Genomic DNA, 27,279 nt, shown 5'->3' with positions numbered 1-27,279 from the left:
TTTGCATGTTCTTCTCTCGTCAGTCAGCAGAGGGCGATCAACCATCTGTAGTGATCAATGGAGAAAGGCTTGATGCAGCAGAAGTATGCCCGGCAGCTTTATTCCGCTGAAAAGGGGTTCAATGGCATACCGTGTTCAGCAATGTTTCAAAAAGGATCTTACGACCTATTTTCTTAAATATATAAAGATAAGATAAGAATTACTTTATTCATCACTAAAGGGAAAATCAAATGTCTGTCAATTCATTAATTGATTGAATGAGTGTAATTTGTATAATATAGTAGAGTTATCTCCAAGAGCAATGATTTAATTTGGTATTTCTTTATTGAAGTAAGTACTGCAAATGAACACTCATTACTTCAAGTGGCAATAACTGGTATGCAAAAAAAGAAAAGTCATAATGCAGAGGAAAAATAGCAAAAGACATGAAGCCTTGAGTGGCAATGGAGAGTCATGACAAGGTAGTAATTTTTATGTTTTAACAGAAACAATTAATAAATAACAAAACAACATATATTGACAAACACAATGGTACTGTGGTCCCTTCAGCACTTGAGCAAAATTAGCAGGTGGTGTCTTTCTCCGACACCCACTCAAATGGCCACTGTAACACACAAAAAAAGAAAGCAACCGGTGTTATGTTTGGTTAAGCAAATGCAGAGTCAGACACATTGACTCACATCAGACCCCTGTGGCTGTTTTCCAATAGTTGTATTGTTGTGGATTTCAATGAAATGACAGTAATTTAATAGTCAAAATGATTATAGAACACATTGTGGATGCACATTATCATCAGAGAGATTAACCTATCTCCAAAATGCAGTGGGAGGGAGATGGAGTACACACATTACACACTGGACACAGAGAGGCCCATCTGAGCGTCACTGTCTGCCTCCCGTCTCTATTACATGGAAAACTGCTTGAACGGTAGCCTATTCATTTATTTCATAAGTGCAATCCCGTGGGGGAGAAGCGCACTTGACAGCAGCTTAAGATGAAATCTAAAAACCTTGTTCAAATAGGTAAGACCTCGGCATTTAGCCTACACTACACACATTAGACCCACACATCCTCCTTTTTAACAGAGCATGGCTGGGCTGCAGCAGGAAGGTCACTCAACTTCCACTGCACAGATTGACATAGTGAGATGGATGTTCAGTTTGACAGATGTTGGAACTGTGATGCAGTCTTTAACATTTTGAAACAGTAGTCAATCTACATGTACCTGCACATTTATGCTGTGTATGGACTTCCTATTCACATAATCGACTTCATTGTGTGAGGGAGCCGTGATGGGGATGTGTGTGCCATCTATGCAGCTAATCACACTGGGAAATCCTTTAAGAAATGAAAATTACTAAAACAGTCTGAGGTTGCAACACAATGTCATTAAAAGAATATAATTTAAAATCTAACAGATCCCTACATTATTCACCTGCAATCCTGTGGACCTCCTCCTTGATGACTCCAGGGAAAACAACAAATATGGGTAAAAGTCGTTTCAGGGCGAGGCACACTTTTTTGACCGCCCTGCATACAGTTGCTTTGCTCAAGTGCTCTGCATCTCTGACATTGTATAAAAAACTACCATTTGGAGAGCATGACTACGGTTGGTAATGTTACAAATGTAAGGGCGGATTAGGCTCTGTATGTAAATGATGGACTGTGACGTGAAACGGTGCCGCTCAAAAAGATAATTGTCTAGAAAATTGCTAAAACATCTATGCGTGGTTTGATAACCATCCTAATGAATATTTAATTCTCTGCGCAGTCATGCTGCACCTTCATCCACGGGATCGTTGTCAAAAGGACATGCCATGTTCGTCAAAAAAAGTCACCTCCTACTGCGTCTAATGGACTTCTGGTACTGACTCTGACTTTTTTAATGATCTTTGACAGACGGCAGAACAAGGCCACACCAAAACTTGCCTGCTGACTGAATGTATGAAAGAGGAAATCAAATGGCGTGTGTGGTTGAAAGAGGGCGAAGACAGAGAGAAACTTGAGGTTCAATGAGAAAAACCTGGTCCCGACCAGGTTAGGTTCATAGAGTCTGTTGCTACGGTAACTGAACAGAGCTTAAGTTACCTCTCTCTGTGAAACAGACTAGAGTTACCCTGCTTTCTCTTGTTTGAGTTACCTCCCTTTGTGAAATGATGAGTTTGTTCAGTCTGTTGGCGTCCTTTGCCTTGATCAAAATTACCCATTGACTGTATGAAATTACCGCAACACCATGTGTAGCACTTCAAGGAGTCCGTGTACAACACTCCGTTGGGTTAGCTCCGAGCTTCGAGCCATCCCCCTCCAGCCATTAAACACTGTACAATATATGGTATTTGTTCTGTAAGCAGTGTACCTAAACCTCAACAGGCTAATCTGGTAACATCAGCAAAGAGAGGTGATCAGACCGTCCTATGTGAGGCCTTGGCACTGTTTTGTATGTTTTTACATTATTTACATCTGTGTAGCTATGGCCCAATATGTTATCATCCCTGATTAGATTAAAATCTCCTGCTACAATGAAGTCTTCTTCAGGCGCACCGTTCTATTGTTCACTAATGGCTATGTCTAGCTCCAGTCCTGGTGCAGCATTAATGTAGAGGAAAAAATTCCCTTAGGGCCTGTATTTAACTATGATATACTCCACACTAGATATGCAGAGTTTAGTTAAGGTAGAAGGAATTATTTATCTAGATACAGAGTCCACCTCCTTTCTTCTTACTGGGATATACCATGACATGTATGACTGAGAACATTCACAGACACAGTAGAAGGAAACACTACAGTGGCTGTTAATAAATCCAAGGTTTATCATGGTATGTTGAGTATTCAGTGTTACATACTGAAAGTTTACACTAACTTCTACATCTACTGTTACAAGTAGCCTAGAGGGAACCAGTACGTAACATAAAGGATGACTCCCCTCTTTTTCCCTGCTCCCAAGAATAACCAGTGCTCAACAAACATATAGTTTAGGTCACAGTCATAGTAAATGTTTTATTAAATCAATAGTAACACATATATTCTTGGTTCCCACTTAAGAACCAACACATATCATAAAGCGGTATAATGAAGTCAAGTGAGTAAACTCCAGGGGCATAAAGTCATAGAAAGCTCTTCATAAAATTTAACAAATATAGCTTGTCATTCAGAAATATGAGAAAATGTCAAATGTAAAAACTAGAGTAAACAAAGTGAGCTAGATTAATAATAACAGCAACATCACTACTACAACACTACAACTAATCCTATGTCCTGCAGATTATGTCTCAGATTTCCTGTTTTCTCATCATCTGTAGAAAAAGAAACAAGTGAAACAGTGGTTAAATGTAAGAGACCTTGTTTTGATTAACTGCTACAATCAGTGAGCTACAACAGACCTTTCAGATGTAAACCAAACCAAAATACATCATATTCAAAAGTTCAAAACTCACCTTAAAGGAAAAGAAGAGTATTGAGTTTATACTGTCCTTTTATTAATACTTGAAATAATCTCATACGCATGTTCTTCTTGTTTTATCACATCACTCTCCAGACATTTATACTAGTTATATACTGTATTTAGTTAGTTCTCTTTAATCAGATACACACTAACCTTTATTATCTGAATGTGGTTTCGGTTTGATGGTGATTCTGAATATTGAATAATGAATATGTATTTTGTCCCACTTTATAAAAGCAATACTATATGTTTGTAATATTTACAAAATCAAGCTAATGCATGCAAAGATATTATAATTCTTAAATAAAATTGCATTTGAGCAAATGTAATAATTATAAAGGTTTAGGAAATAAAACAATTAATCATAAACTCTTCATAGAAAAATATCAGATGTCTGGCTTGAAATAGTGTGAAGGTAAATTTTCACTTACTTTCTTTTATACATATAAAAGCCTCCAGCAGCTCCTGCACAACAAACTATCAAACATGCGATTACTATTCCAGCGATGGCACCTGCTGAGAGACCTGCAGCTTCTTTAGAATCTGAAAAAAAAAGAAAAAAAAAAGACAACAATGATCAATTCAGCCTGAAATATTTACTTAAACTTGTAAACTCACAAATCACTAATGGTTAGTTTATATCAATCAGAACGTAGAACACTAGTGTGTTCAGACACATGTTGCACTTCATTAAAATAAAATAGATTCTGTGTCTCATACACTGTAAACTTCTTCAATAAAGTGAAACAAAATGTTCACTGTTATCTTTGTGGCACACCTACTGACTCCTCAACTTTACTGGCTGCTAGTTTATCACCATATAAAGTTATTGTTAACAACACAATATTGTTGTGATAAGGTGCAAATATTTCAGAAATACTTGTTTGTCCCCATCACTTGGTCAGGTAGTGAGTTTACCACTTATTAAACATGTCATTTAACTTTATGGTGAAGAGACGATCAAAGGTGACCTGCATCATGAAGTTAATCAAACTTTACCTACTTGTGTCACACAACCAAATACTCCTGCATCTAGACTGTTAGTTTTACTTTGGACACTGTAAAGAAAAAAGATTTCCGATTTGGTGGTTGTGTCTTAAAATATCAGATGGAGATGGACGTTAGGACCCTGCCATGTGACAAGATTGGATTTTTAACAAATATTCTACATTTACATTGTTACTGTGATTAACTTTTTTTTTTGTTGTTTGTTCTGCAAAATTTTTATATTCAAGAAATTTTTTCAAAGAGAAATTAAGCAGAGGTTTGTATTTCAAACCACTGTTGCCTCATAAACTTAAACTAATTTTTTCCATTTTTTTAGTTGGTAGAAAATATCTGAGGGGAAAATTTGAACTCTGCAAGTTCTTCATGGAACAAATACTGAAATCTAACCACAAATCGAAGAGAAGCAATAACATCTACAATCAATACCTGTTACAGTCAATCCATGCTCCACTGATAATGATGTTCTTCCAGTTATGTCATTCGTTGCTTGACAGGTGTAGCTGCCACTGTCAGAGAGTTCAGCCTCTTTAATGAACTCAGCAGAATCCTTGAGTATCTCACTTCCATTGAACATCCAGGTGTAAGTGGCAGCTGGTGTGGACTCAGCAGAGCAGGTCAGTTTAAACGTCTCTTTCAAATGTATCTGACTTGGACCTGTGATTTGAACCTTCTCTGGTCCATCTGAACAAACAAAACATTTCCATCAACATCGTCATTGTGCCTCTGTGTTAACAGTTAATGTAGCTGAACAGTGTGGTACTCACAGTTAACCATCATGTTGTATTTAGCTCCATCACTGCTGATGGGGTTTCTGATGTTACAGAAATATTCTCCACTGTCTTTTCTAGTCACAGTGTTAAACATCAACACTCTGTTGTTGTCATGAAGAGTATTGTTGTCAGTCAGGATCAGAGCTGAACCATCCTTCCTCCAGTTTCTGGTGACGATAGAGCCAGAAGCTTCACAGGTCAAAGTGAAAGAGTTTCCCTCCATAAGTGAAATGTTTGTTGATGGATGAAGTGAAGCTCCTGATATTTTCTCTGTTGGGGAACATATTTTGTAATAAAAGTATGAGAACAGAATGTTAGTGTGGAACTGAAAACTCAGTGAAAAGTATATCCTGTAAACATGTGTTTTTAAATAGGTCATTTTAGTTTATATTTTTTCTGTGAGTACAGTAAGTAGCAAAGGATAAAGCTCATAACCAGATGATAACCAGTCTTAGCCAGTACAGAAATAGTTGAAGGCTGAGATGTTTGATATCTCAGAGTTTTGTGGTTAAAGGCCTGACAGCTGTAGTTTCCACTCTGACTCATCTGAATGTTCATCAGTCTGAGCTCTGGTCCAGTATCTGACAGCTTGACTCCATTCACAAACCACATAAACTGAGCAGAAGGTCTAGATTCAGCTGAGCAGATCATGGTGATGTCTGATCCTTCTTTGTAGTATTCTTCTGATGACAGTAATGTGACTTTAATGTTTTCTGGACCATCTGCAGAGGGTGGCATGTGTGGAGGAAAAACACCAAGAGGGAACGTTAGCAGCTACATGACATGTGATCCATTATGAAGCCTCTATGTCGTCATGAAGATTATACACGTGTTGGTTAGACACTCACAGCTGATGGAGAGGTTTACTGGACCACTGGTGTCATTACTGACAGGATTGAACACATGACACCTGAATGGTCCCTGGTCATAGCGAGTCACACTGACTATAGTCAAAGTGGAGTTTCCATCAGTGAGATCAACTCTGTCACTTTGTGTAACCTGAGAGCTGCCGTTCATCCAGAGGAAAGAGAGGGAGGATCCAGAGGAGGAGCAGGACAGACGGACAGAGCTGTTGAACTCCACCAAGTCTGAACTCATAGGAGTTACTGTTACACTGGAGACTGGCTCTGTGAGTGAGAAACACAATGGGTTCACAGTGGTCACCTCATAACAAAGGTTCAATAGAGGGAAGCAGTGTAGTGGCTGTCAATAAATCTCATGATCATCATGACATGTTGAATATTCATGTGGACGTGGTCTGATCACATTTTACTGGTAGTGGTGGAAAAATAAGTGATGTCATTTCTTATAGTTTATGTCTTGTTGTATTTTGTAAATCACTTTCATCTAGTTGTTGTTGTTATTCTTATTTCTTTTCTTTGTGTTTCTTTACCCTGTGGTTGGTGTATCACCTGTTTCCATTAAGTTCATTTGTCATTTAATTTTTAACAAAGTTTCAGCAGAGGGAAGCAGTGTAGTGATTGATCCCATGTTCAGAGTCAGTTAAAGTTCTGTCCATTCATCATATATAAGTGTTCATCCTGGAGAAGGTTCACGAGAGGCTGGAGCCTATCCCAGCTGGATTCAGACAAGAGGAAGGACACCGTCCTAGTATAAAAATGATTTGGTAGCTTATTGGCCTGAGTGACCAAGTGAAATGTCAACGGGTATTATAACAACCATCAGGTAAACACTTTCAGGACTGTGCAGGTATGGCTTTAACTTACCACAAAATACGAAGAAAAGACAAACACAAAATCAATAGTAAAATAATTTTTCTTTACATTTGTTATTATTGTCTTCCATCATTGTTAGTCAAATAACATTGTGTGAAGTCAGTTGTTGCATGTTGCATTAATTTTTTAAACCAGTACACACAACAAAATCCAGTTTGTGATTAATCTTGTTAGTTCCACAATGAAATGATGTAAAACTGTTGCTCACCATATACATCCAGTCTGATGGTTCCTGGTTGTTCTGGTCCTCCATATGGTATAATGCTAACTCTGTATACTCCACTGTCATTAAGAGTCAGATCCCTGAGCTCCAGAGACCCAGTAGATGGGAAGTAGGTGATCCTGTCTTCATACTCTGCTGAAGTAAAGTTTCCTGATGATGAAGTGATTATATTTCTGTCACCAAAGTTCCAACTGACAGATATAAAAGGTTTTTCTGGTGGAGTCAGTGTTGTGGTGAAAGTCACTTTCTCTCCCACAGCTGCATTAAGAGGACCACCTGGCAACACACCAGCTCCTTCAGTTACACCTGAAAACAAAGATACACAACTGTGAAAGATTCTAATGACAATAAAGTGATGATTTGTTTGAAGTCACAATCCATGACAAAGTCTTGAACTAACAACACAAAACTCAAATAATTTCTATCATGCATGAGGTCAGAGAGTAGAATCCTGATTTAGAAATACATGGATTTGACTCATTTTGTTTTACATGGTTGCATGTAATGTAAATACTTAATACTTACTTAATCAGCTCCATTTGTGAATTTTATTTACATATATTTCAAGTAAACAAGTGAATCTCTCCATCCACCCATCTGATGAACTAATGAACTAATGTGCGTGTACATCAACATCACTATGAATGACTGAATAAATAAACCAACCATTTACAATATTAACACATTATCCCCTTGAACATAACAAGCCTTTTGATCAATAAAAGACTAAATACTTGGTTTCATCTGCTCTATCTAGTTGTAAGAACTCACCTGAGATGATACCCAGAAGGATGATACATATTACAACTTTTTCCATTTCATCTGTAGTAACATCAAGTATAAGAACTGGAAGAAAGATTTGCTTTAAACTCCTTCTCTTTCCTCTTCTAATGTCCTTATACTGAATGTTGATTTCAATATATCAAGACAGTACAAGGAAGTAATGTGTAACTGAGAGAATCCCATCATAATAAATGTTGATCATTAACCATGAAGTAGATCAAGATAAAGCTCAGTCAGACGTTGATACCTTCAAGTTCCTGATATCAAGCTGCAGTCGTAGGTCACAGCGGATGTGATGACTAACCTAACAAATTATAAATGCTTGTAAACAAACAAACAAAACATAAAGACAATAGTGTACAGAAGATATGTCATCAGCTCAGTGTATTTATTAGAGAAACGTATACAATCTAATTTTATGTGGCCCTTGATCTTGCCTGTGGCAAGAATAAAAGGAGATGTACGTTGCCGGTGTAAATCTCACGGCAGCAGGATTTATTCTTCCTGTTCACAAACATTTCAACACTTTAGGTATCAACATTTTTTACATAAAGCTAATGGCCTGAGCTTCGGTTCCACTGTTCTATCATATGGCCATTTTAACTGCATTGAATCAACACAACAAATCACATGTTCATAAAAAATAAATGAATATGTTTTTACCTTTTTACCCAACACAGTTCCTCCAACATTATGAAATTACCTTTTTATAATCTACTTTTTCCATGTTCTCTTGAACTAATCATGAATTAAACATTACTGAATCAACATAACACTATTTTTATAAAACACATTTTCTCTCAGAGTTGAAAAACAACTGTATTAGTACTGTAACACATTCACTGGATTAATGGCGCTGTACTATTACTTATTAATAAGGTTTCCTGGTGATTTGTCCCTTTGGCTACAGATAATAACCAGAAAATCAGATATTGCATGAAAACAGATTCAGAAATAAAATACAAAAACGCGTTCAGCACACCCACAACTACTTAGCACTAGAAAATTCCCTCTGGGAAATTTTGAAGGGGGTACAGGGGCTAATTCCAGGGGTACCGTCTCTGTCAACATGGGAGTTGGCACAGTTAACCCACATTTATCACAGTTAGCTTACAGTTAGCATAGTTAGCCTACATTTAGTACAGTTAACCCACATGTCGCACACTTGACCTATATGTCGCACAGTTAGCACACTTAACCCACATTTAGCACAGTTAGCATACGGTTAGCACAGTTATCTTACAGTTAGCACAGTTAGCCTGTGTGAGAGAGTAATGCGCGCTTTCCCGCGCATGTTTGTACATCTTAATACTCTTCCTGAGTTTATCTGTAACTGTAATAACATAAAGTTACCCGTGTGTATGTGTGTTTGTATGTGTGTGGGTGGGTGAGGGTGAGGAGTGTGCGCTTAGGCGCGCATGTGTGCGTGTAGTTTATCACAAAATTACCTGTGTAGTGAGTGTGTGTCTGTGTGTGGGTGAGGAGGACGCTCTTGCGCGCGCATGTCTTTGTGTGTGTGACTGTAATCACAAAGTTACGTGTGTAGTGAGTGTGAGTGTGGGTGAGGAGGGCGCGCTTGCACGCGCATGTCTTTGCGTGTGACTGTAATCACAAAGTTACGTGTGTAGTGAGTGGGTGAGGAGGGCGCGCTTGCACGCGCATGTCTTTGCGTGTGACTGTAATCACAAAGTTACGTGTGTAGTGAGTGTGTGTGGGTGGGTGGGTGAGGAGGGCGCGCTTGCACGCGCATGTCTTTGCGTGTGACTGTAATCACAAAGTTACGTGTGTAGTGAGTGGGTGAGGAGGGCGCGCTTGCACGCGCATGTCTTTGCGTGTGACTGTAATCACAAAGTTACGTGTGTAGTGAGTGTGTGTGGGTGGGTGGGTGAGGAGGGCACGCTTGCGCACGCGTGTGTGTATAACTGTGTTACGACTCTAGTCGTAGGCCCCCATGAGTTTGTTTCAGGTGTGTGCTGCGCGGAGGAGATGATTGGTGTGGGAGGCTCCGGTCCTGGACCCTGATTGGCCGTGGCTGACGGAGGACGCCTATATAAAGATCCAAGATGGCGGCAGGGGCCGGCGGCAGGTTTATCTCTCATCTCCCTCTGCTCCCAACCAGTCACAACGTTTGGTCCTTTAAGTTGTCGGGGTGGACTGCCATTTTTGTTATCATCTTTTCTCCTTTTTATTTAGTTAGGGAGGTAAGTGTTGTCATTTGTTTGATTTTGTTAGGTTATTGAATTAATTTCAAGATAGGGTTGTTTGGTTTGTTATGTTGGCCTTGGTCCACCCTGAAGTCGGAATTTCATTTATTTCTCTGTTGCAAATAAATAACTTACTTTACATTATAAATCTTTTGCTGTCTTGGTGGCTACTTGGGACAAGGGGAAGATGTGAGCCTAATCATGTTGTGTCCTAGACACCCCTCGATAGGACATAACAACTGTAATCACAAAGTTACCTCTGTAGTGTGCGTGTGTGTGTGTGTGTGTGTTGTTATAAGTTAGCACAGTTAGCTTACGGTAACACAGTCAGCCTGTGTGTGAGAGATTAATGCACGCTTTCACGCGCATGTTTGTGTATCCTACTCCTCCTCCTGTGTGTATTTGTAACTAATAACATAAAGGTACCTGTGTGTTTGCGTGTGCATGTGTGTATATCTGTAATTACAAAGTTACCTGTGTGGGTGGGGAGGTGTGTGGGGAGGTGTGTATTGTTGTAACAAATGTATGGGACACATGGATCAGCTGTATTAACAGCAGAGACAACTGAATGAATTGGTCTCAACTGAGACGGATTGTCAATGGGACATTTTTCGCAGTTTTTTGCGACTTACGTTGCGCAAATTTCGTATTTCGGAAAGAAAAGTATTGCACAACGATCCCGATCGAGCCGCACGTTTTGATATATAACTCGCCCTACAGAGGTAAGGGACGAGAAAAAGGAAGAGGAAAAATAAAAAAAAAAAAAAAAAGGAAGAAGAAACACGCGGAATAACAATAGGGGCTCGGGACTTTGCTGCTGTAGCCTGGAGGCTCGGGCGTTGCCCCGTAGCCCCAAACTAGAAGCAATTCGCATTTCTTGCAGAAATGCAGTGTGGATGCCTTCTGCCGAACCGCCCGCCGCAGCTGTGGAAAATTGTGGAGACACACACATTGCAGCGGCCATTTTGAGATCACGCAGTGCATTGTGGGAGTCGTAGTTTCCGCCGCTACCTTCCGCGACATGTGTTTGCAACGGGAGTCTCGGTTATTTAAGAAAGAGGACTGCCTGATAGGTTTTCGCTCACACTCCATGGATTTGTTGTATTGTTAAAGGTTGTGCTGTAACTGGCACTGTAAGAAGAACATATCTTTATGTTATTACAATGAATATGTTTGTGGTTTTTGATGGTGGGGGGGAATGTAGTATATTATCTTCTTGATTTTCTCTTCTGTCCCTTTCCTGGGTTTAGGGTTTGTGAAGTGTGTATAACGTTTAAAGGTCAAAAGGTCATTTACCAGATGCCAGCTCATAAAACTAACCAGACGTAAGGACATAAGTTTTGTTTGTGAATGGGGGTTCTTGGGGATGAGCACCATATATAAGGTGACTGTGGGAGCTGAACGAGAGAGGGGATTCGACAATTGGCCAGACGCTCTCTCAGATTCGACCGAGTTTTTGACATTGTTCTTTCTTGTAAATAAACCTTTTTAAATGCAAGTTAAGACTTGTCAGCGGTGATCACTTCTTTCTTCAGGACATCAATATACACTACACACACCAATAAAGTGACCACTGCACTGCAAACCTAACACCATGCATGCGATGTGTGTGTATCCCATGCGTACTCCCCGCAGGTCCTCAAGAACAAAAGACAAAACAAAATGTAGTAAAAAAGTCAGTTCAACAGTATGAATGGGAGTCAGAAAGGTAAGAGTTTACCGGTCCTTTTACCAAATGGTTGGTTATAATCAGTCCTGATGATACAGCCTGGTTACATTCATCCCAACAAAGCAGCAGTCTGGCACCAAATCTGTCAACAAGATTACTGCTGGAACTGGCCCATGTAGGGTGACTGGCTCAGTGCAGTGGCTCAACCAGGGGAACAAAGAAACGCCAACTCTTATCCTCTGCAATTGGGGGTTACAAACTCCTTTAAACAGGAGTTGTTTCACCAGACAGCAGCTTTACTTATTCCTACACATCAGTCCTACCTGACATCCCGAGGCCCCAGACAAAGAGGCATTAATTGTCCACACCTGAGTTTATAAAGGGAGAAAGCTCCTCCCTTACCTAGATGGGCGGGACTTCCCACTCAGGTGTCAGCCCTCACATAAGGCTTACTAAATCTCTGTTTTGTGGCTGGGATTTACATCTCCACCAGACTGCTAACACCTACACAGTTACACCACCAGAGGACGACGCTTCGCAGCTTTGGGACGTGACTGAAAAATTTGTGGAAGCACTCAATATATGACTCAACACGTGGGTCATTTTACTGCGCTGGGTTAGACACACAGTGACAGGAACCAGCAGCTTACATTTACTGCAACTCAGAATTTGATGATCGATCTTACCCCAGCTGTTTACTCGCAAAGATAGTTCAATGGATATATTACATGTGCTGTGTGTCGTCTCTGTGGCTATTACAGGTAAGATGGATTGGTTAATACCGTGTTTTTAAAATGGTTAAAATCAATTAACTTATGAGAAAAAAATGATTTATACCAACCTGCTGGTGAAACATGTAAGCTGTGATTTGAAGAGACATTCAATTAATTTTTTCTTTTAAGTTTATTCAATTATTTTTGGACCAGAATATGTGTATACAGTGATGGGAAAAAGTTTTTGGACATCTTTAAAATTTTATACCCCAATCTCAAATATTATCATGAAATATTCATGGGAAAATCCTTTTGTGTTTCAAAAGATGTGGCTGCATTGGACAGACTCATTAGTTACAATGCTTTACCCTTTCTGGCTGAGAATCTGTATCTTCAGGGGTGTTTCCTGCTTAAGGTTCCTTGTTTTAGCCGTTTTTGTCTCTGAAGAACTTTCAAATGTACTGGCTTTATATTGACACGAAAAAGGAAAATGTGTCTTTTCATAAAAAGCACAGCCTTCGTTAGTGGATCACTGGTACCAAAATGACTCAAAATTTCTTATGGATTTTTATGGAGTCAATCAATTTTAAGTTTTTAATGGCTCTATAAGGATTTTTTTAGTATTTTGTCCGTGACTGTACTAAAAGGAATTAACCTAAGAGTGATTCTTAAGGCAGTATTTCATAACATACCATAACATAACAATAACATCAACATTAGCAGCAGGAAGAGTAGTACATACCTCACCAGAGTCAAACACAGTGTAAATTATAGTTAGAACACCTATTGCAATATTAAGCAAAACAAAATGCGTTCTCAACTAAATTTTATTATATCTATTGTATCGCTTACTGTGTGGAGATCTGGGACAATAAGTTAAAAACAATCACAAATTCAATTTTTATTATACAAAAGAGAGCAATAAGAATAATTAACAGAGCAGATTATCATGTACTACATACAAACCCACTATTCATAAAGTCACAGGTCCTTAAAATCATTGATCTGGTTAACTTTAAAACTGTGCGAATTATGTACAAAGTAAACAATAATATGCTTCCAGAGAGTCCCCAGAAGATTTTTCAGGTCAGAGTGAGTCAATATCAGGTAAGAGGGATTTAAACCATATCTATAATGGTAAAAGATGTAAATGTATGGAACATCTTAGGAACGGAAATGAAATTATGTAATACACTCAATAGATTTAAAAATATATTTTCAAAACAATATTATTAGTCAATATAAAACAAAATAATGAACAAATGGGTATTCATGAACTGCCTAAGATCCACTGGGATTTTCAAGCACAACCATCTCTAGGGTTTAAAGAGAATGGTCCGAAAAAGAGACAATATCCATTGAGCAGCAGTTGTGTGAATGAAAATGTCTTGTTGATGTGAGAGGTCAGAGGACTGATTTGATATGATAGAAAGGTAACAGTAACTCAAATAAATAATCATCACAACCAAGGAATACAGAATACCATCTCTGAACAAACAACATTTCTAACCTTGAAGAAGATGGGCTACAGCAGCAGAAGACCACACCGGGTGCCACTCCTGTCAGCTAAGAACAGGAAACTGAGACTACAGTTCACACAGGCTCACCAACACTGGACAATAGAAGATTGGAAAAACGTTGCCTGGTTTGATGAGTCTCAATTTCAGCTGTGACATTCAGATGTCAGTGTCACAATTTGGCGTAAACAACATGAAAGCATGGATCCATCCTGCCTTGTATCAACGGTTCAGACTGCTGCTGGTGGTGGTGGTGTAATGGTGTGGGGGATATTTTCTTGGCACACTTTGGGCCCCTTAGTACAAACTGAGCATGGTTTAAATGCCACAGCCTCCTTGAGTATTGTTGCTGACCATGTCCATCCCTTTATGACCACAGTGTACCATCTTCTGACGGCTACTTTCAGCAGGTTAATGCACCATGTCACAAAGCTCATATCATCTCAAACTGGTTTCTGGAACATGACAATGAGTTCACTGTACTCCAATGGCCTCCACAGTCACCAGATCTCAATCCAACAGACCATCACCTTTGGGATGTGGTGGAACGGGAGATTCACATCATAGATGTGCAGCCGACAAATCTGCAGCAATTGTGTGATGCTGTCATGTCAATATGGACCAAGATCTCTGAGGAATGTTTCCAACACCTTGTTGAAAGTATGACATGAAAAATTAAGGAAGTTCTGAAGGCCAAAGGGGGTCCAAACTTTTACTAGCAAGGTGTACCTAATAAAGTGGCCAGTGAGCGTATACTCTTACACAAAGTCTATGTTTCTTATTTGCAGCAATGTCTTACATAGATGGACTCATTATCCATATTGAGTGGATCCAGAATTCTGACTTATCAAAAACTTTGTTGTGGTGAGGTGTTTATTGTACATGAATAGAATTAATCATTTTTACACTTAATAACCGATGATAATCCATAAGTGAAAAGCAGAAATATGGTTCAGTCTTAGTCATTTTGGAAAACAAAAACCAAAACCTAACATTTCTCATTTACTAAAGTATGGGGTGGCACTCTATCAGTATGTGCCGTATTGTTGACTTAGCACCTCTGTTGGGACTCCCTTTCCCTCCTGGACTCTCCCATCTCTCCAGAGATCTGCACAGCACCCTCTTGATCCTGAGTGAGGTGACTTGGGAAGCACCATATACATCTCTTCCACAGTCCATCCTTCCACATCTTCTCTGTCCTTTGTTCTCCCCCTCTGTTCACTGAGGTGTAGCACTGCCCTCCCTGCCACACAAGGTCACTCCACTCAGTAAAGATCAACAGGATAGTTCCCAGGGAGGCTGGTGATGGTCACACACACAAACAAACAAAATATTCATCTGCAAGAATATAACTGCATCAATCTCATATAATGTTGACACCCTATGGTGTTTAACTATATAGACAAATGCAGACAAAAAATAAATAAAGTATGGGGAGGCAGGTGGGCAGTATGATGATAAATGGCCTCATAGCAGCAAAGGTTTTTGGGCTGAACGCACCCACCAGCCAACCAGGACCTTTCTATACATGTCTGCATGGGTTTTCCCTGGGCACTCAGGCTTCCTCTCAGCGTCCAAAGACATGCTTGTTAGGTTAATCGGTGATTCTTTATTGACTGTAGGTGTGAGTGTGAATAGTTGTCTATCTCTGTCCCTGTGACTATCAATCTGTTCTGCCTCTCGCTTACTGACAAGTTGTAACAGGCTTCAGGTCCCTCATAATCCTCTAGAGGACAAGATACAGATAATAAACAAATATTAGACCTCCTGCAGCACAAATTGTGGAGATGTACATCCACTTTGCTTAAATGAACATACCGTTGTTCACAGTGTGTCCAGTAGACAATAATTGTGAAATAGAAGAATAGGGACGTTCTTCTTTACAATATTGTGTCAAAGGATGCAATAGACCAACTCATCTTTAGCCCATTGTTATGACCCAGCTCATCAGGCAGCACATAAAGTGGAGACACATGATGGAGTTACAGAAATAAGGATTTATTTCACTTACACAGCCAGTGGAGGTGCAGAGGGGCATAACATCGTCATCAAATTTCCATTGGTGCACAAACTGTTGAAAGCATACCTTTTGTGTATCAGAAAATGTTTTGATAGTCAGTCAAATAATTGGCTATACTTGTTATCTCAAATACCTGTTTGTTTTCTTAGCTTGAATACTTTGCAGATTTACTAGATGTGTATTTCATGATCCTGTTTTATTTTGATGAAGAACACAACAATATAAACAAAAAAATAAAAATAAAAATTAAATGTAATTAATTTATTTATTTTTACTTTCTATCTTAGGTGTAATAAAGAGATTTGGGTACGCCTTCAAAAAAACTGTAGTATAGTCTTCATTGTTAGATGAATTGGGTGTGTACATTATTCAAGTGCAACTCATTTGCTGAGTTTTGTGCTTTTAGATCGCTTTCTCATGGATTGTGACTTCAAACAAATCATCACTTTGTTGTCATTAGAATCTTTCACAGTTGTGTATCTTTGTTTTCAGGTGTAACTGAAGGAGCTGGTGTGTTGCCAGGTGGTCCTCTTAATGCAGCTGTGGGAGGGAAAGTGACTTTCACCACAATACTGACTCCACCAGAAAAACCTTTTATATCTGTCAGTTGGAACTTTGGTGACAGAAATATAATCACTTCATCATCAGGAAACTTTACTTCAGCAGAGTATGAAGACAGGATCACCTACTTCCCATCTACTGGGTCTCTGGAGCTCAGGGATCTGACTCTTAATGACAGTGGAGTATACAGAGTTAGCATTATACCATATGGAGGACCAGAACAACCAGGAACCATCAGACTGGATGTATATGGTGAGCAACAGTTTTACATCATTTCATTGTGGAACTAACAAGATTAATCACATAAACTGGATTTTGTTGTGTGTACTGGTTTAAAAAATTAATGCAACATGCAACAACTGACTTCACACAATGTTATTTGACTAACAATGATGGAAGACAATAATAACAAATGTAAAGAAAAATTATTTTACTATTGACTATTGATTTTGTGTTTGTCTTTTCTTCGTATTTTGTGGTAAGTTAAAGCCATACCTGCACAGTCCTGAAAGTGTTTACCTGATGGTTGTTATAATACCCGTTGACATTTCACTTGGTCACTCAGGCCAATAAGCTACCAAATCATTTTTATACTAGGACGGTGTCCTTCCTCTTGTCTGAATCCAGCTGGGATAGGCTCCAGCCTCTCGTGAACCTTCTCCAGGATGAACACTTATATATGATGAATGGACAGAACTTTAACTGACTCTGAACATGGGATCAATCACTACACTGCTTCCCTCTGCTGAAACTTTGTTAAAAATTAAATGACAAATGAACTTAATGGAAACAGGTGATACACCAACCACAGGGTAAAGAAACACAAATAAATGAAATAAGAATAACAACAACAACTAGATGAAAGTGATTTACAAAATACAACAAGACATAAACTATAAGAAATGACATAATTTATTTTTCCACCACTGCCAGTAAAATGTGATCAGACCACGTCCACATGAATATTGAACATGTCATGATAAACATGAGATTTACTGACAGCCACTACACTGCTTCCCTCTATTGAACCTTTGTTATGAGGTGACCACTGTGAACCCATTGTGTTTCTCACTCACAGAGCCAGTCTCCAGTGTAACAGTAACTCCTATGAGTTCAGACTTGGTGGAGTTCAACAGCTCTGTCCGTCTGTCCTGCTCCTCCTCTGGATCCTCCCTCTCTTTCCTCTGGATGAACGGCAGCTCTCAGGTTACACAAAGTGACAGAGTTGATCTCACTGATGGAAACTCCACTTTGACTATAGTCAGTGTGACTCGCTATGACCAGGGACCATTCAGGTGTCATGTGTTCAATCCTGTCAGTAATGACACCAGTGGTCCAGTAAACCTCTCCATCAGCTGTGAGTTACTATCCTACCTGATCAGTGATTTATGCCATAACATCTGCATGCAAACTATCTAAACTAAACTAAATCACTATGATAACAAACTGTATACCATATACCATGCAGATTTTCAAGCAACCAATTTTAATTTTTATTTATTTTCTGGCATTCCCTTCTACAAACAGTCGGTCCAGAAGATACAAATCTGGTGTTATCATGTCATGTAACTGCTAACGTTCCCTCTTGGTGATTTTCCTCCACACATGCCACCCTCTGCAGATGGTCCAGAAAACATTAAAGTCACATTAACCTCATCAGAAGAATACTATGAAGAAGGATCAGACATCACCATGATCTGCTCATCTGAATCTAGACCTTCTGCTCAGTTTATGTGGTTTGTGAATGGAGTCAAGCTGTCAGATACTGGACCAGAGCTCAGACTGATGAACATTCAGATGAATCAGAGTGGAAACTACAGCTGTCAGGCGTTTAACCACAAAACTCTGAGATATCAGACATCTAGATTGTCAGTCGTCACAGTTCTTGGTAAGTTTTATTAATCTCAGATTAAATTGAGATCATCTGCTGTGGATCAATGTAGATGGTGGTATTCAACCAAACTATATGTCAGTGGTGGGCCATTTCCACCTTGGCCCTCAGTGACCTCCAACCTTATTAAAAACACCTCTTAATACGAAATCAACATCATAACACGCTATAAAACCTGGCGTTGCATCATATTTCATATAGAGAGATAAATGCCATCACTAAAGCAAGAAACTCACTTAGAACAATTCAAAAGTTTCCTCTCACCCACCACTGCAGCTGAGCACCAGCACCATGTACGTCAAATGCAGCAGAAACATTAATGTCAACACAAATATACACGAAATATACAAATATAATTCATTTTACTCACCAGAAGAGTAGTGCTGATAGTCATTTTCCTCAAAGTTTCCCCGGCTCGGTCAGACTAGCTAACTCCAGGATTAGGGGCCTTTCCTCACAATATCCAGCTTTTTGGTCTAAGTCCACCTTGAAAATATCTTTCTAACAGCCTCTCCTCCTTCTGCTATTTTGAGTTCAAATATTGGTATTAAAATGTCAACAGGAACAATTTGCTTGTGCAGTTTACAACAGATGAACATGGACCTCTAGCTTGGTTTAAACTTTATAAGATCAATAGGAAAATATTAAAACGTAAGTCCGTGATTTTGATAAAGTTTAGGCCAGCAGAGAAGGCTTTGCTGATCCTGATGGATCACCACTGTTAAATGTTTATTGATTAAGGTCAAACCACTTAAAACTTTGGTAAAAGTTTCTATTGTGTGTCAGTTGTTGGTGGAGCTGTTTATATGTTTTTTTTTGTTTTTGTTTTTTTTTGTTTTTTTTAATACAGCCTGGAGGAGCTAGAAAATTCCATCTCAAATGTAAATCTTGAACCTTGAGCCACGTTTACCAGTCATAGTATCAATATCTATGTTCCCTTTTTTCTGTGGTGGCCATGACAAGACCACTGTGTTTTTTTATCCAGTGAGTGTATTGACAATGCTGTGGTGACTTTAAACACCACAGAGCTGATTGAGATCATCAGCTCTATACAAACTCATTCCCCTTCTCACTCACAGAGCCAGTCTCCAATGTAACAGTAACTCCTATGAGTTCAGACTTGGTGGAGTTCAACAGCTCTGTCCGTCTATCCTGCTCCTCCTCTGGATCCTCCCTCTCTTTCCTCTGGATGAACGGCAGCTCTCAGGTTACACAAAGTGACAGAGTTGATCTCACTGATGGAAACTCCACTTTGACTATAGTCAGTGTGACTCGCTATGACCAGGGACCATTCAGGTGTCATGTGTTCAATCCTGTCAGTAATGACACCAGTGGTCCAGTAAACCTCTCCATCAGCTGTGAGTGTCTAACCAACACATGTATAATCTTCATGATGACATAGAGGCTTCATAATGGATCACATGTCATGTAGCTGCTAACGTTCCCTCTTGGTGATTTTCCTCCACACATGCCACCCTCTGCAGATGGTCCAGAAAATATTAACATGACATTACTGTCATCACAAGAATACTATGAAGAAGGATCAGACATCAGTCTGATCTGCTCAGCTGAATCTAGACCTTCTGCTCAGTTTATGTGGTTTGTGAATGGAGTCAAGCTGTCAGATACTGGACTAGAGCTCAGACTGATGAACATTCAGATGAGTCAGAGTGGAAACTACAGCTGTCAGGCCTTTAACCACAAAACTCTGAGATATCAAACATCTCAGCCTTCAGCTATTTCTGTACTGGGTAAGTTGGAATTGAGAGGTTTTCATGCAGAATAGTGGCTCTTACTATAAAATAAAACACTAAATTTAAACATCAATTTGGAGTTTGATATTGGATTGTTTTTTTGTGGCAACAGTTAAAAACATCATCTTGTTTTTATACTACAGTTTTCCCCATTTTATACACAAGAATATTGGGTAACCCTTTATATCAAGGTCCTTGTAATAACCATTAATTAATAGGTAATAAGACCCTTGTAAGTTCTTACAAGATGCTTATTAACATTATTGTGCATTTATAAACCTATATAAGTGTTAATAATGACATTATAATACAGTTAATAGCAGGCTTTAAGACATTTATAAGCGCTTATAAGAAACTTGTTAACAGTTTGCAAATGCTTAAGAACATTAATAAAAGCCTCATGAGTATCTTATAATTGTTCATAATAGCATTACAAACACCCATAACCCACCCATTATGTCTTTGCCATGCCTTAATTAATCTTATTAAGAATTAATCTTTATCTTTTTTTTTTTTTTTTTTTTTTGCTTATATACTTTATTGCTCATCTATTATCAGTTAACTATACATTTGTTAACAGTTATGCTTTTTGCAGCGACCGGATCTAAAGCGAGAACAATGCTTTATTAAAGCTAATAAATCATTTATTATGCATTTATTAATGATTAATATGCTTTTCCACTTCCACATCTAGAATGTGGTCAAGGTTGATACAATGGGAAGAAAAAAAAATACATAATACAATTAAAGTGTTTAAACTGTGAATGCAAAATAGTTATATTTATTGCTGTGGACATAATACTAAAAATGTATCACAATAAAAATCACCTAAAACAAGTTTCTCAATGAAAGAAAAAAACACATTCAAGGAACTGTAACCAGTGGTGGGGGAAGGACACAGTGTTCAGAATAGAGAACAAAGTGTTCAGTGTTGTTTCATTTTGCAAGAGATTTGTGGAGAAAGTAGAAGATTCTCTATGTGTTACAGATTTGAATGATTCCACAAGTTTTGGAAAAGTGTTTAAACATTTAAGAAAAACTATAATCATGGGTCACATGACTCTTGGGTTTGGAACCATGACTCATGGATGCAGTTCTCCCCCACAGACTCAGGTTTTGTTTTCTGGCTCACACTGGACAGACTTGGTTTTATTATCAAAGACGTGAATGATCTCACAGTAAAGTCTACAGCTGGCACCTAAAATCTTTTGCAAACTTCCTGCCCAGTACCTGATGCATATGTGGCTTCTTGGAGTCGTGAGAGTAAAGGTTGGAGATGTGGCTCAGTGCAGTATGGAGTGGATGTGTGGCCTAAATAAGTAAAAGTCGATTAAAATTTTGCTGTTTATTGACTGTTTTATCCACTTATTTCTCAATTAGTCTGATACATTGGATTGTGCCTCATGCATTTATTACAAAATCCTTTATCTTTTCCCCAACAGAGAAAATATCAGGAGCTTCTCTCCATCCATCAACAAATGATCCACTTATTGAAGGAACCTCCTTCAACTTAACCTGTGAGGCTTCTGGCTCTATCGTCACCAGGAACTGGAGGAAGGATGGTTCAGCTCTGTTCCATACTGACAACATGACTCTTCATGACAACAACAGAGTGTTGATGTTTAACACTGTGACTAGAAAAGACAGTGGAGAATATTTCTGTAACATCAGCAACCCCATCAGCAGTGATGGAGCTAAATACAACATGATGGTTAACTGTGAGTACCACACTGTTCAGCTACATTAACTGTTAACACAGAGGCACAATGACGATGTTGATGGAAATGTTTTGTTTGTTCAGATGGACCAGAGAAGGTTCAAATCACAGGTCCAAGTCAGATACATTTGAAAGAGACGTTTAAACTGACCTGCTTTGCTGAGTCCACACCAGCTGCCACTTACACCTGGATGTTCAATGGAAGTGAGATACTCAAGGATTCTGCTGAGTTCATTAAAGAGGCTGAACTCTCTGACAGTGGCAGCTACACCTGTCAAGCAAAAAATGATGTAACTGGAAGAACATCATCAGTGGAGCATGGATTGAGTGTAACAGGTATTGATTGTAGATGATGTTTATTCTAGTAGGATTTTTGTGTTTTCCTTTTCTGTTCTTTCTTTGCCATTTAACTGTTAAACTAACAACAAGAGTAATGGTTGGTTTCTTACAACTATTTCCTGCTGAAATAATGTTATATATATATATATATATGCACACTATACTATTTGCTGAAATAATGTTATATATATCTATATATGATATTTTCTTCTAAATTCATGAGAAAATGAAGCCTTGAAGTAGAAATTTTCACCTAATTGTTATTTAGCAATAAAAAGTTTGTTTGCTTAAACCACCATCTCCAGCCAAAGAAGATATCAGTGTCTGAATCTGTGAACAATTGGCTACAAATCAACACTGAAACATTATTACAGGATTATTTGGGATCATGAGACCTATTTTAGAAAAATAATATGCAAAAAATATGTCATTGTTACCTTCCTAGAGAGTTCAGGATGTTCTGTCGGTTGCATCGTTGGAATAGTGGTCGGAGTCTGTGCCTTCATTGTCGTTGTTGTTGTTATAAGCTACTGTATTTGCAAAAAAAAGTAAGTGAAAACTAGCTTTGAACTATAGCCATGTGTTTCAAATGAAAGTTTGATATTATTATATGTGTAGTTCTAATAGTGACTCCAACTTTGATTCAAAATTGTTGTGTTATTTTCTAGTAGTAGAGAGTAACGCTTGTCTAACATTTTTGTTGTGAAGACTTTAATCAGCTGAGTGGTCCAAACCCTTCTCTGTATAGTTTTTTAATGTGTTAAAACTTAAGAAATTATTAGTATTTGACAAAAAGGTCAGAAAATACCTGTTTCATTTCTAATCCTGGACACTCATTATCTCTCTAAATAGAAAATGTGTGAAAATCCGCTCTAATAGAAGCACTTCCACCACAGCAGGTAAGTGTGTTCAGTCTGTTTGGTGCATTTCTACAGTAATTTTTGCCCCTTTGATTGAATTTTAAGTAATGATTATCTGTCATGTTTTAAAGGAGGTGGTGGTCTGAGCAATGCTGCATTCTCAAGTCAGGTAAAAGTCAACCATGGCTTTACTTTACATTCACTCAAAGATGTTAAGAGAAAACTTTTCAACTTGTTTAATGTGTTTATGTGCCAAACTGAGTATCTAATATTCTATCTATATAATAAACTATTGCACAATAATACTACTAATACTATCCACGCACACAATCTCCATAAAGTGTCAGACAGTATTAGAAGCATGGTGTAAACCTTTATCTATGATGACTGTGTAGCACCAGTGGTGGTGGTTGGTTGTGAGATTCACAGAGGCTCCCTTCCCCCATCTGTCACACTGAGTTAGAGCATATGTTTACCACAGAGCTCAATGTTAGACTTTGAACCAGGAAGACAGTGTAGTGGAAGTGTTTGTGGTTGTAGTTCAACCCCAGATTACAGCCTAATAGAACAAACCTTTTATGTTCACAGCTTAACCTCTCACGTGTTTGAAGTTTTATCTATTCCAGTCATTCATCATTTCTGTATTAAAATATCAGTTTTTCTGGTTTGTTTTTGTTTCTAGGAGCTGCAATACGCAGACATAACTTTTGTCCAGAACAAAAGTGGTGGCAAGGTCCAGGTGGGGTCCCAGAATACCTCAGAATCAGAATACACTCAGGTGAAAGTACCGTCCTTCCCTCCTACTTATGATGCCCACATGCAGCAATCGAAGTCATCAGCTTCTCAGTCTGATGGTTATGATGAGGGACCTTATGCTCAGATAAATATAAAATGATTGCTTTGGATGCGTTGAGTACAGCTGAACTGTTTGGAGAAACCTGCACTTCCCTCTCAGTCCCTTTATAGTTGACTAATTGTGACCTGAGCTTGTGTAGTCAAGGCACTTTAACACTGGTTAATAATCAACCAGGTCAAACAGTTTCCATGGCTGAAAGTCAGACAAGAGCACAATGTTGTCCCTATTACTCTTCACAAGCTACTGTGCATATAAAATCTTTTCTGCCCTTTTCTTTTACTTGTATTGTCGATGTAAAGTGAATTAATGTATCAGAGACGTGATATTCTCTTCATGATTTGCCTCTTTGTCTGCAGCATAATATCTATCACTGCTCTGATGCAATATATGAATCCGCAGGCATACTGTGTGATTTCAGTTGAGATTCCAATTTGTTGTTTGTGAAAGATTCATTTTTATAGTTTTTTATCATTTATTGTGAATGTTAATATCACATATTTTATACAGTACATAATTATATACATTTAATTTAAGTTGTCAAGACATGGACAGTCCTGGGAATTACTTGACATTTATTCTGCATTTCTCATAACAATAGCAGTTATGTAGTAGTTAACCATAATACTGCAACGCTCGATCACTTAGTGTTAAGTTAAAGGGGAAAAAAGAAAGGCCCGCAATCAAAGCTAAAAATAAATAAATAATTAATTAAAAGTACTCAGCAGTTTATTTATTATTATTTATTATTCCTTGAAGTATCTATTAAAGCTAGTTTACAGTCTGTATGAAGCATATTTAATAATGCAAGTACATAATGGATGCTTATTTGAAACACCTACATGTACTGTAAACTTTTCGTAATTTGTTCAAAAAGTACTTTTATACTCCATGTGTCTAGTCCATCTATTGACACTTTCTGTAGAGTGGTGGAACAAGAACTCCTTGAGACATCTAAGTCCATGTTGTACTAACGTCAAAGCGAAACAAAGCACCAGGAGGAAAGAAATGCTATTAAAGAGCTTGCATGTGATACTGATATCGTTATAAAACCTGAGGATAAGGGTGGAACCATAGTCCTCAAGAGGCATATCTCTAGTTGAACGATGAAGAATAATCCCACTGCTGCCTTCCAGAAGATTATTAGTGATCTCACTACTCAAGACTTTGAACAAAACTGCATAACTAAACATGAATTTGAATATTTGAACTGAGAACACCCCTTGACCTCTGTCTTTTACATTCTCACAAAAATCCATAAAGTCTGACCAGCCCCAAGGGTAGACCTATAGTGGCTGGAAACGAGTCATTATTTGACCCTGCCCTCCATAATAAGGTGGCCAGGGCTAGTATACAAACTGCTCCAAGTCAGACCCTCTGGGCACCTCTGACAAATGGCAACTATCCATGTGGCAATTGTTCCCATTGTAATAATACTCATACTTTTTTTGACTTTAAACATCCCAGATCTGGAAAAAGTTCCCCAGCGAGAAGTTTCATTACATGTAGCACTAAAGATGTGATCTACATACTCGAATACCCCTGTGACACGGTATATGTAGGCAAAACTATACCTAGTCTGAAGCAGAGAATCAGTGAACTTAAAAGTTCCATCAGATGTGCCAATCCTAACTATCCAGCTGCCAGTCACAAACAAGTTTTCAGGAAATCAAGCGTGTACAGTTGCCAAGGGTTAGAGACACTGAAAAAATATTATGTTATGTTATATACACATTAGACTCTTTGCATTCAAAAGGCTTAAATGTTGATTTTGATATGAGGGCTAAGCTCTGAAAATCTAATAATTGTTGTACAGTTTTCTTTTTTTTCTTCTTATTTTAAGTGCTTTGTTTTGTGCCAATGAGCAAATAGACCGGAGTCAAATTCCTTGTTATGTGCCCACATACTTGGCCCTAAACCTGATTATGACTCTGATGTCAGAGTTGTCTAGTTGTTTTTTTCTCTGCATGGTTCTTGTGGAGTGCCTCTATAATGTTTCCTTTACTTGAAATCTACTGCTGTGCAGAAAGGACTACACACTCTACTTGTGAACTACATCTCCCATCTTATGCAGCATGGGTGTTACTGACTGCTCTGATGAATCACATCAGATTGTGAGTGTGATGATTTGCTCTTGGTTTATACATGTTTGCAGTGAAAATTTATAATAAAGGAGCTTAGTCTGTGAATCAAGGAGAAATGGGGAAGAAGATAAAATGGGGAGTTCAGGGCGGTTAAAGGAAGTCACTGAAAACTGTCGACATCCCACAGCCCTGTGAAACTGTGTATTGCTGTAATACATGATATGAACATGTTGTGACATCTTTTGCACTAAGCACCTTATGTTACACACAAGGAATTATATATTTAGATCAAGTGTCCTTCTCCTATGTTGGACTGTTGACCAGTAATAATCTATTGTTAATTAACTTCTTCTGGAAGTGGTTCAGATGCCACGCCTGGCCTTGCATTTTACCATTACATGTTTGCCAGTAGCTTCTGTCATGTCTAGTTGTTTGTTTCATCATTAAACCACTGGACACGATGTTGTCTTTTACGTGCCATGTGCCAAAGTGAATGTGGGAACAATGTTTGGCCATATTTGACATGATGTAATTCAGTGAACTCTCAGGGTACATATATTGTGAGTGGGATGATCCGACTGCTCAAACTGAATCAATAAACTGTTTTAAGTTACTTAAGTGTGCAGTGCAGTTTCTCCCTCAGTGGTGTTCAAGCATTTGGAGAAGTGACAGTGCAGTATGCTGATGCTGTGTGCATTAGCATACTGCACTGTCACTTCTCCATCACAGTTACTCTTTTTTGTACAGTCTCGATCAAGAATAGTTTGTCTGTTAATGTAGTAATAATAATAATACAAGAGAGACAAGAGAGCTTCAAAGGTAATTATACTTTGTAACTGAGAAGCTCATGGGTCAAAGATGAGACATGTCAATTCTGGTGTCCGAGGCATATTTATAATAGTAAAAATAAATAAAAAATTACAATTTGTTACTCAATTCTCCCCACTTTACTTGCTCATATGAATATTTACAGCCATGTTACAGGGTGTTGTATCAGCCAACAGATTCTGAAGGACCCCAAAAAGAGATAACAATGTCAGTAAATCTCTCTTAAAATGTTGATATTTTGACCTTTTCGCTCAGTGGTACGTGATGTACCACCATGATGATTCTTTCTGGATAACGCTAATAACAC

At 38.4% G+C, this 27,279-nt stretch overlaps 2 protein-coding genes across 6 annotated transcripts; one reads left to right on the top strand and one right to left on the bottom strand.

Annotated features, from left to right (window-relative positions):
* Positions 1–401: 401 nt before the first annotated feature.
* LOC125015873 (carcinoembryonic antigen-related cell adhesion molecule 6-like) lies at positions 402–8,141 on the bottom strand. 3 transcript variants are annotated; one of them, XM_047597895.1, is made up of 6 exons: positions 7,951–8,141; positions 7,165–7,485; positions 5,215–5,490; positions 4,877–5,131; positions 3,874–3,985; positions 402–604 (listed from the first exon to the last, which is right to left on the bottom strand). In XM_047597895.1, exons 1-6 carry the CDS (start codon positions 7,994–7,996, stop codon positions 472–474), a joined length of 1,143 nt encoding a protein of 380 aa, XP_047453851.1. In that variant the 5' UTR covers positions 7,997–8,141; the 3' UTR covers positions 402–471. The 3 variants fall into 3 exon arrangements, with proteins under 3 accessions (XP_047453851.1, XP_047453852.1, XP_047453853.1); XM_047597896.1 differs by lacking the exon at positions 402–604 and adding an exon at positions 2,972–3,293 and having other exon boundaries at positions 7,951–8,135; XM_047597897.1 differs by lacking the exons at positions 402–604; positions 3,874–3,985; positions 4,877–5,131 and adding an exon at positions 6,069–6,347 and having other exon boundaries at positions 5,340–5,942; positions 7,951–8,136.
* A 4,312-nt stretch (positions 8,142–12,453) lies between these two features.
* Positions 12,454–26,757, top strand: LOC125016953 (carcinoembryonic antigen-related cell adhesion molecule 5-like). 3 transcript variants are annotated; one of them, XR_007113795.1, is made up of 12 exons: positions 12,454–12,596; positions 16,578–16,898; positions 17,725–18,003; positions 18,268–18,534; positions 19,617–19,895; positions 20,022–20,288; positions 21,734–22,009; positions 22,093–22,344; positions 22,793–22,899; positions 23,200–23,246; positions 23,339–23,376; positions 23,890–23,935. XR_007113795.1 is itself a non-coding variant. In XM_047599747.1 (12 exons), the coding sequence occupies exons 1-12, from the start codon at positions 12,551–12,553 to the stop codon at positions 24,100–24,102; spliced, it is 2,388 nt and encodes a 795-aa protein (XP_047455703.1). In that variant the 5' UTR covers positions 12,454–12,550; the 3' UTR covers positions 24,103–26,757. The 3 variants fall into 3 exon arrangements, 2 of the variants coding, with proteins under 2 accessions (XP_047455703.1, XP_047455704.1); XM_047599747.1 differs by having other exon boundaries at positions 22,793–22,895; positions 23,890–26,757; XM_047599748.1 differs by lacking the exons at positions 19,617–19,895; positions 20,022–20,288 and having other exon boundaries at positions 22,793–22,895; positions 23,890–26,757.
* The last annotated feature ends 522 nt before the right edge of the window (positions 26,758–27,279 follow it).

The sequence above is a fragment of the Mugil cephalus genome, chromosome 11 (genome assembly GCF_022458985.1).
Source record: "Mugil cephalus isolate CIBA_MC_2020 chromosome 11, CIBA_Mcephalus_1.1, whole genome shotgun sequence".
Classification (NCBI taxonomy): Eukaryota; Metazoa; Chordata; class Actinopteri; order Mugiliformes; family Mugilidae; genus Mugil; species Mugil cephalus.
Note: the sequence above shows the minus strand (reverse complement) of the source record. Positions and strands in the feature narration are given on the sequence as shown.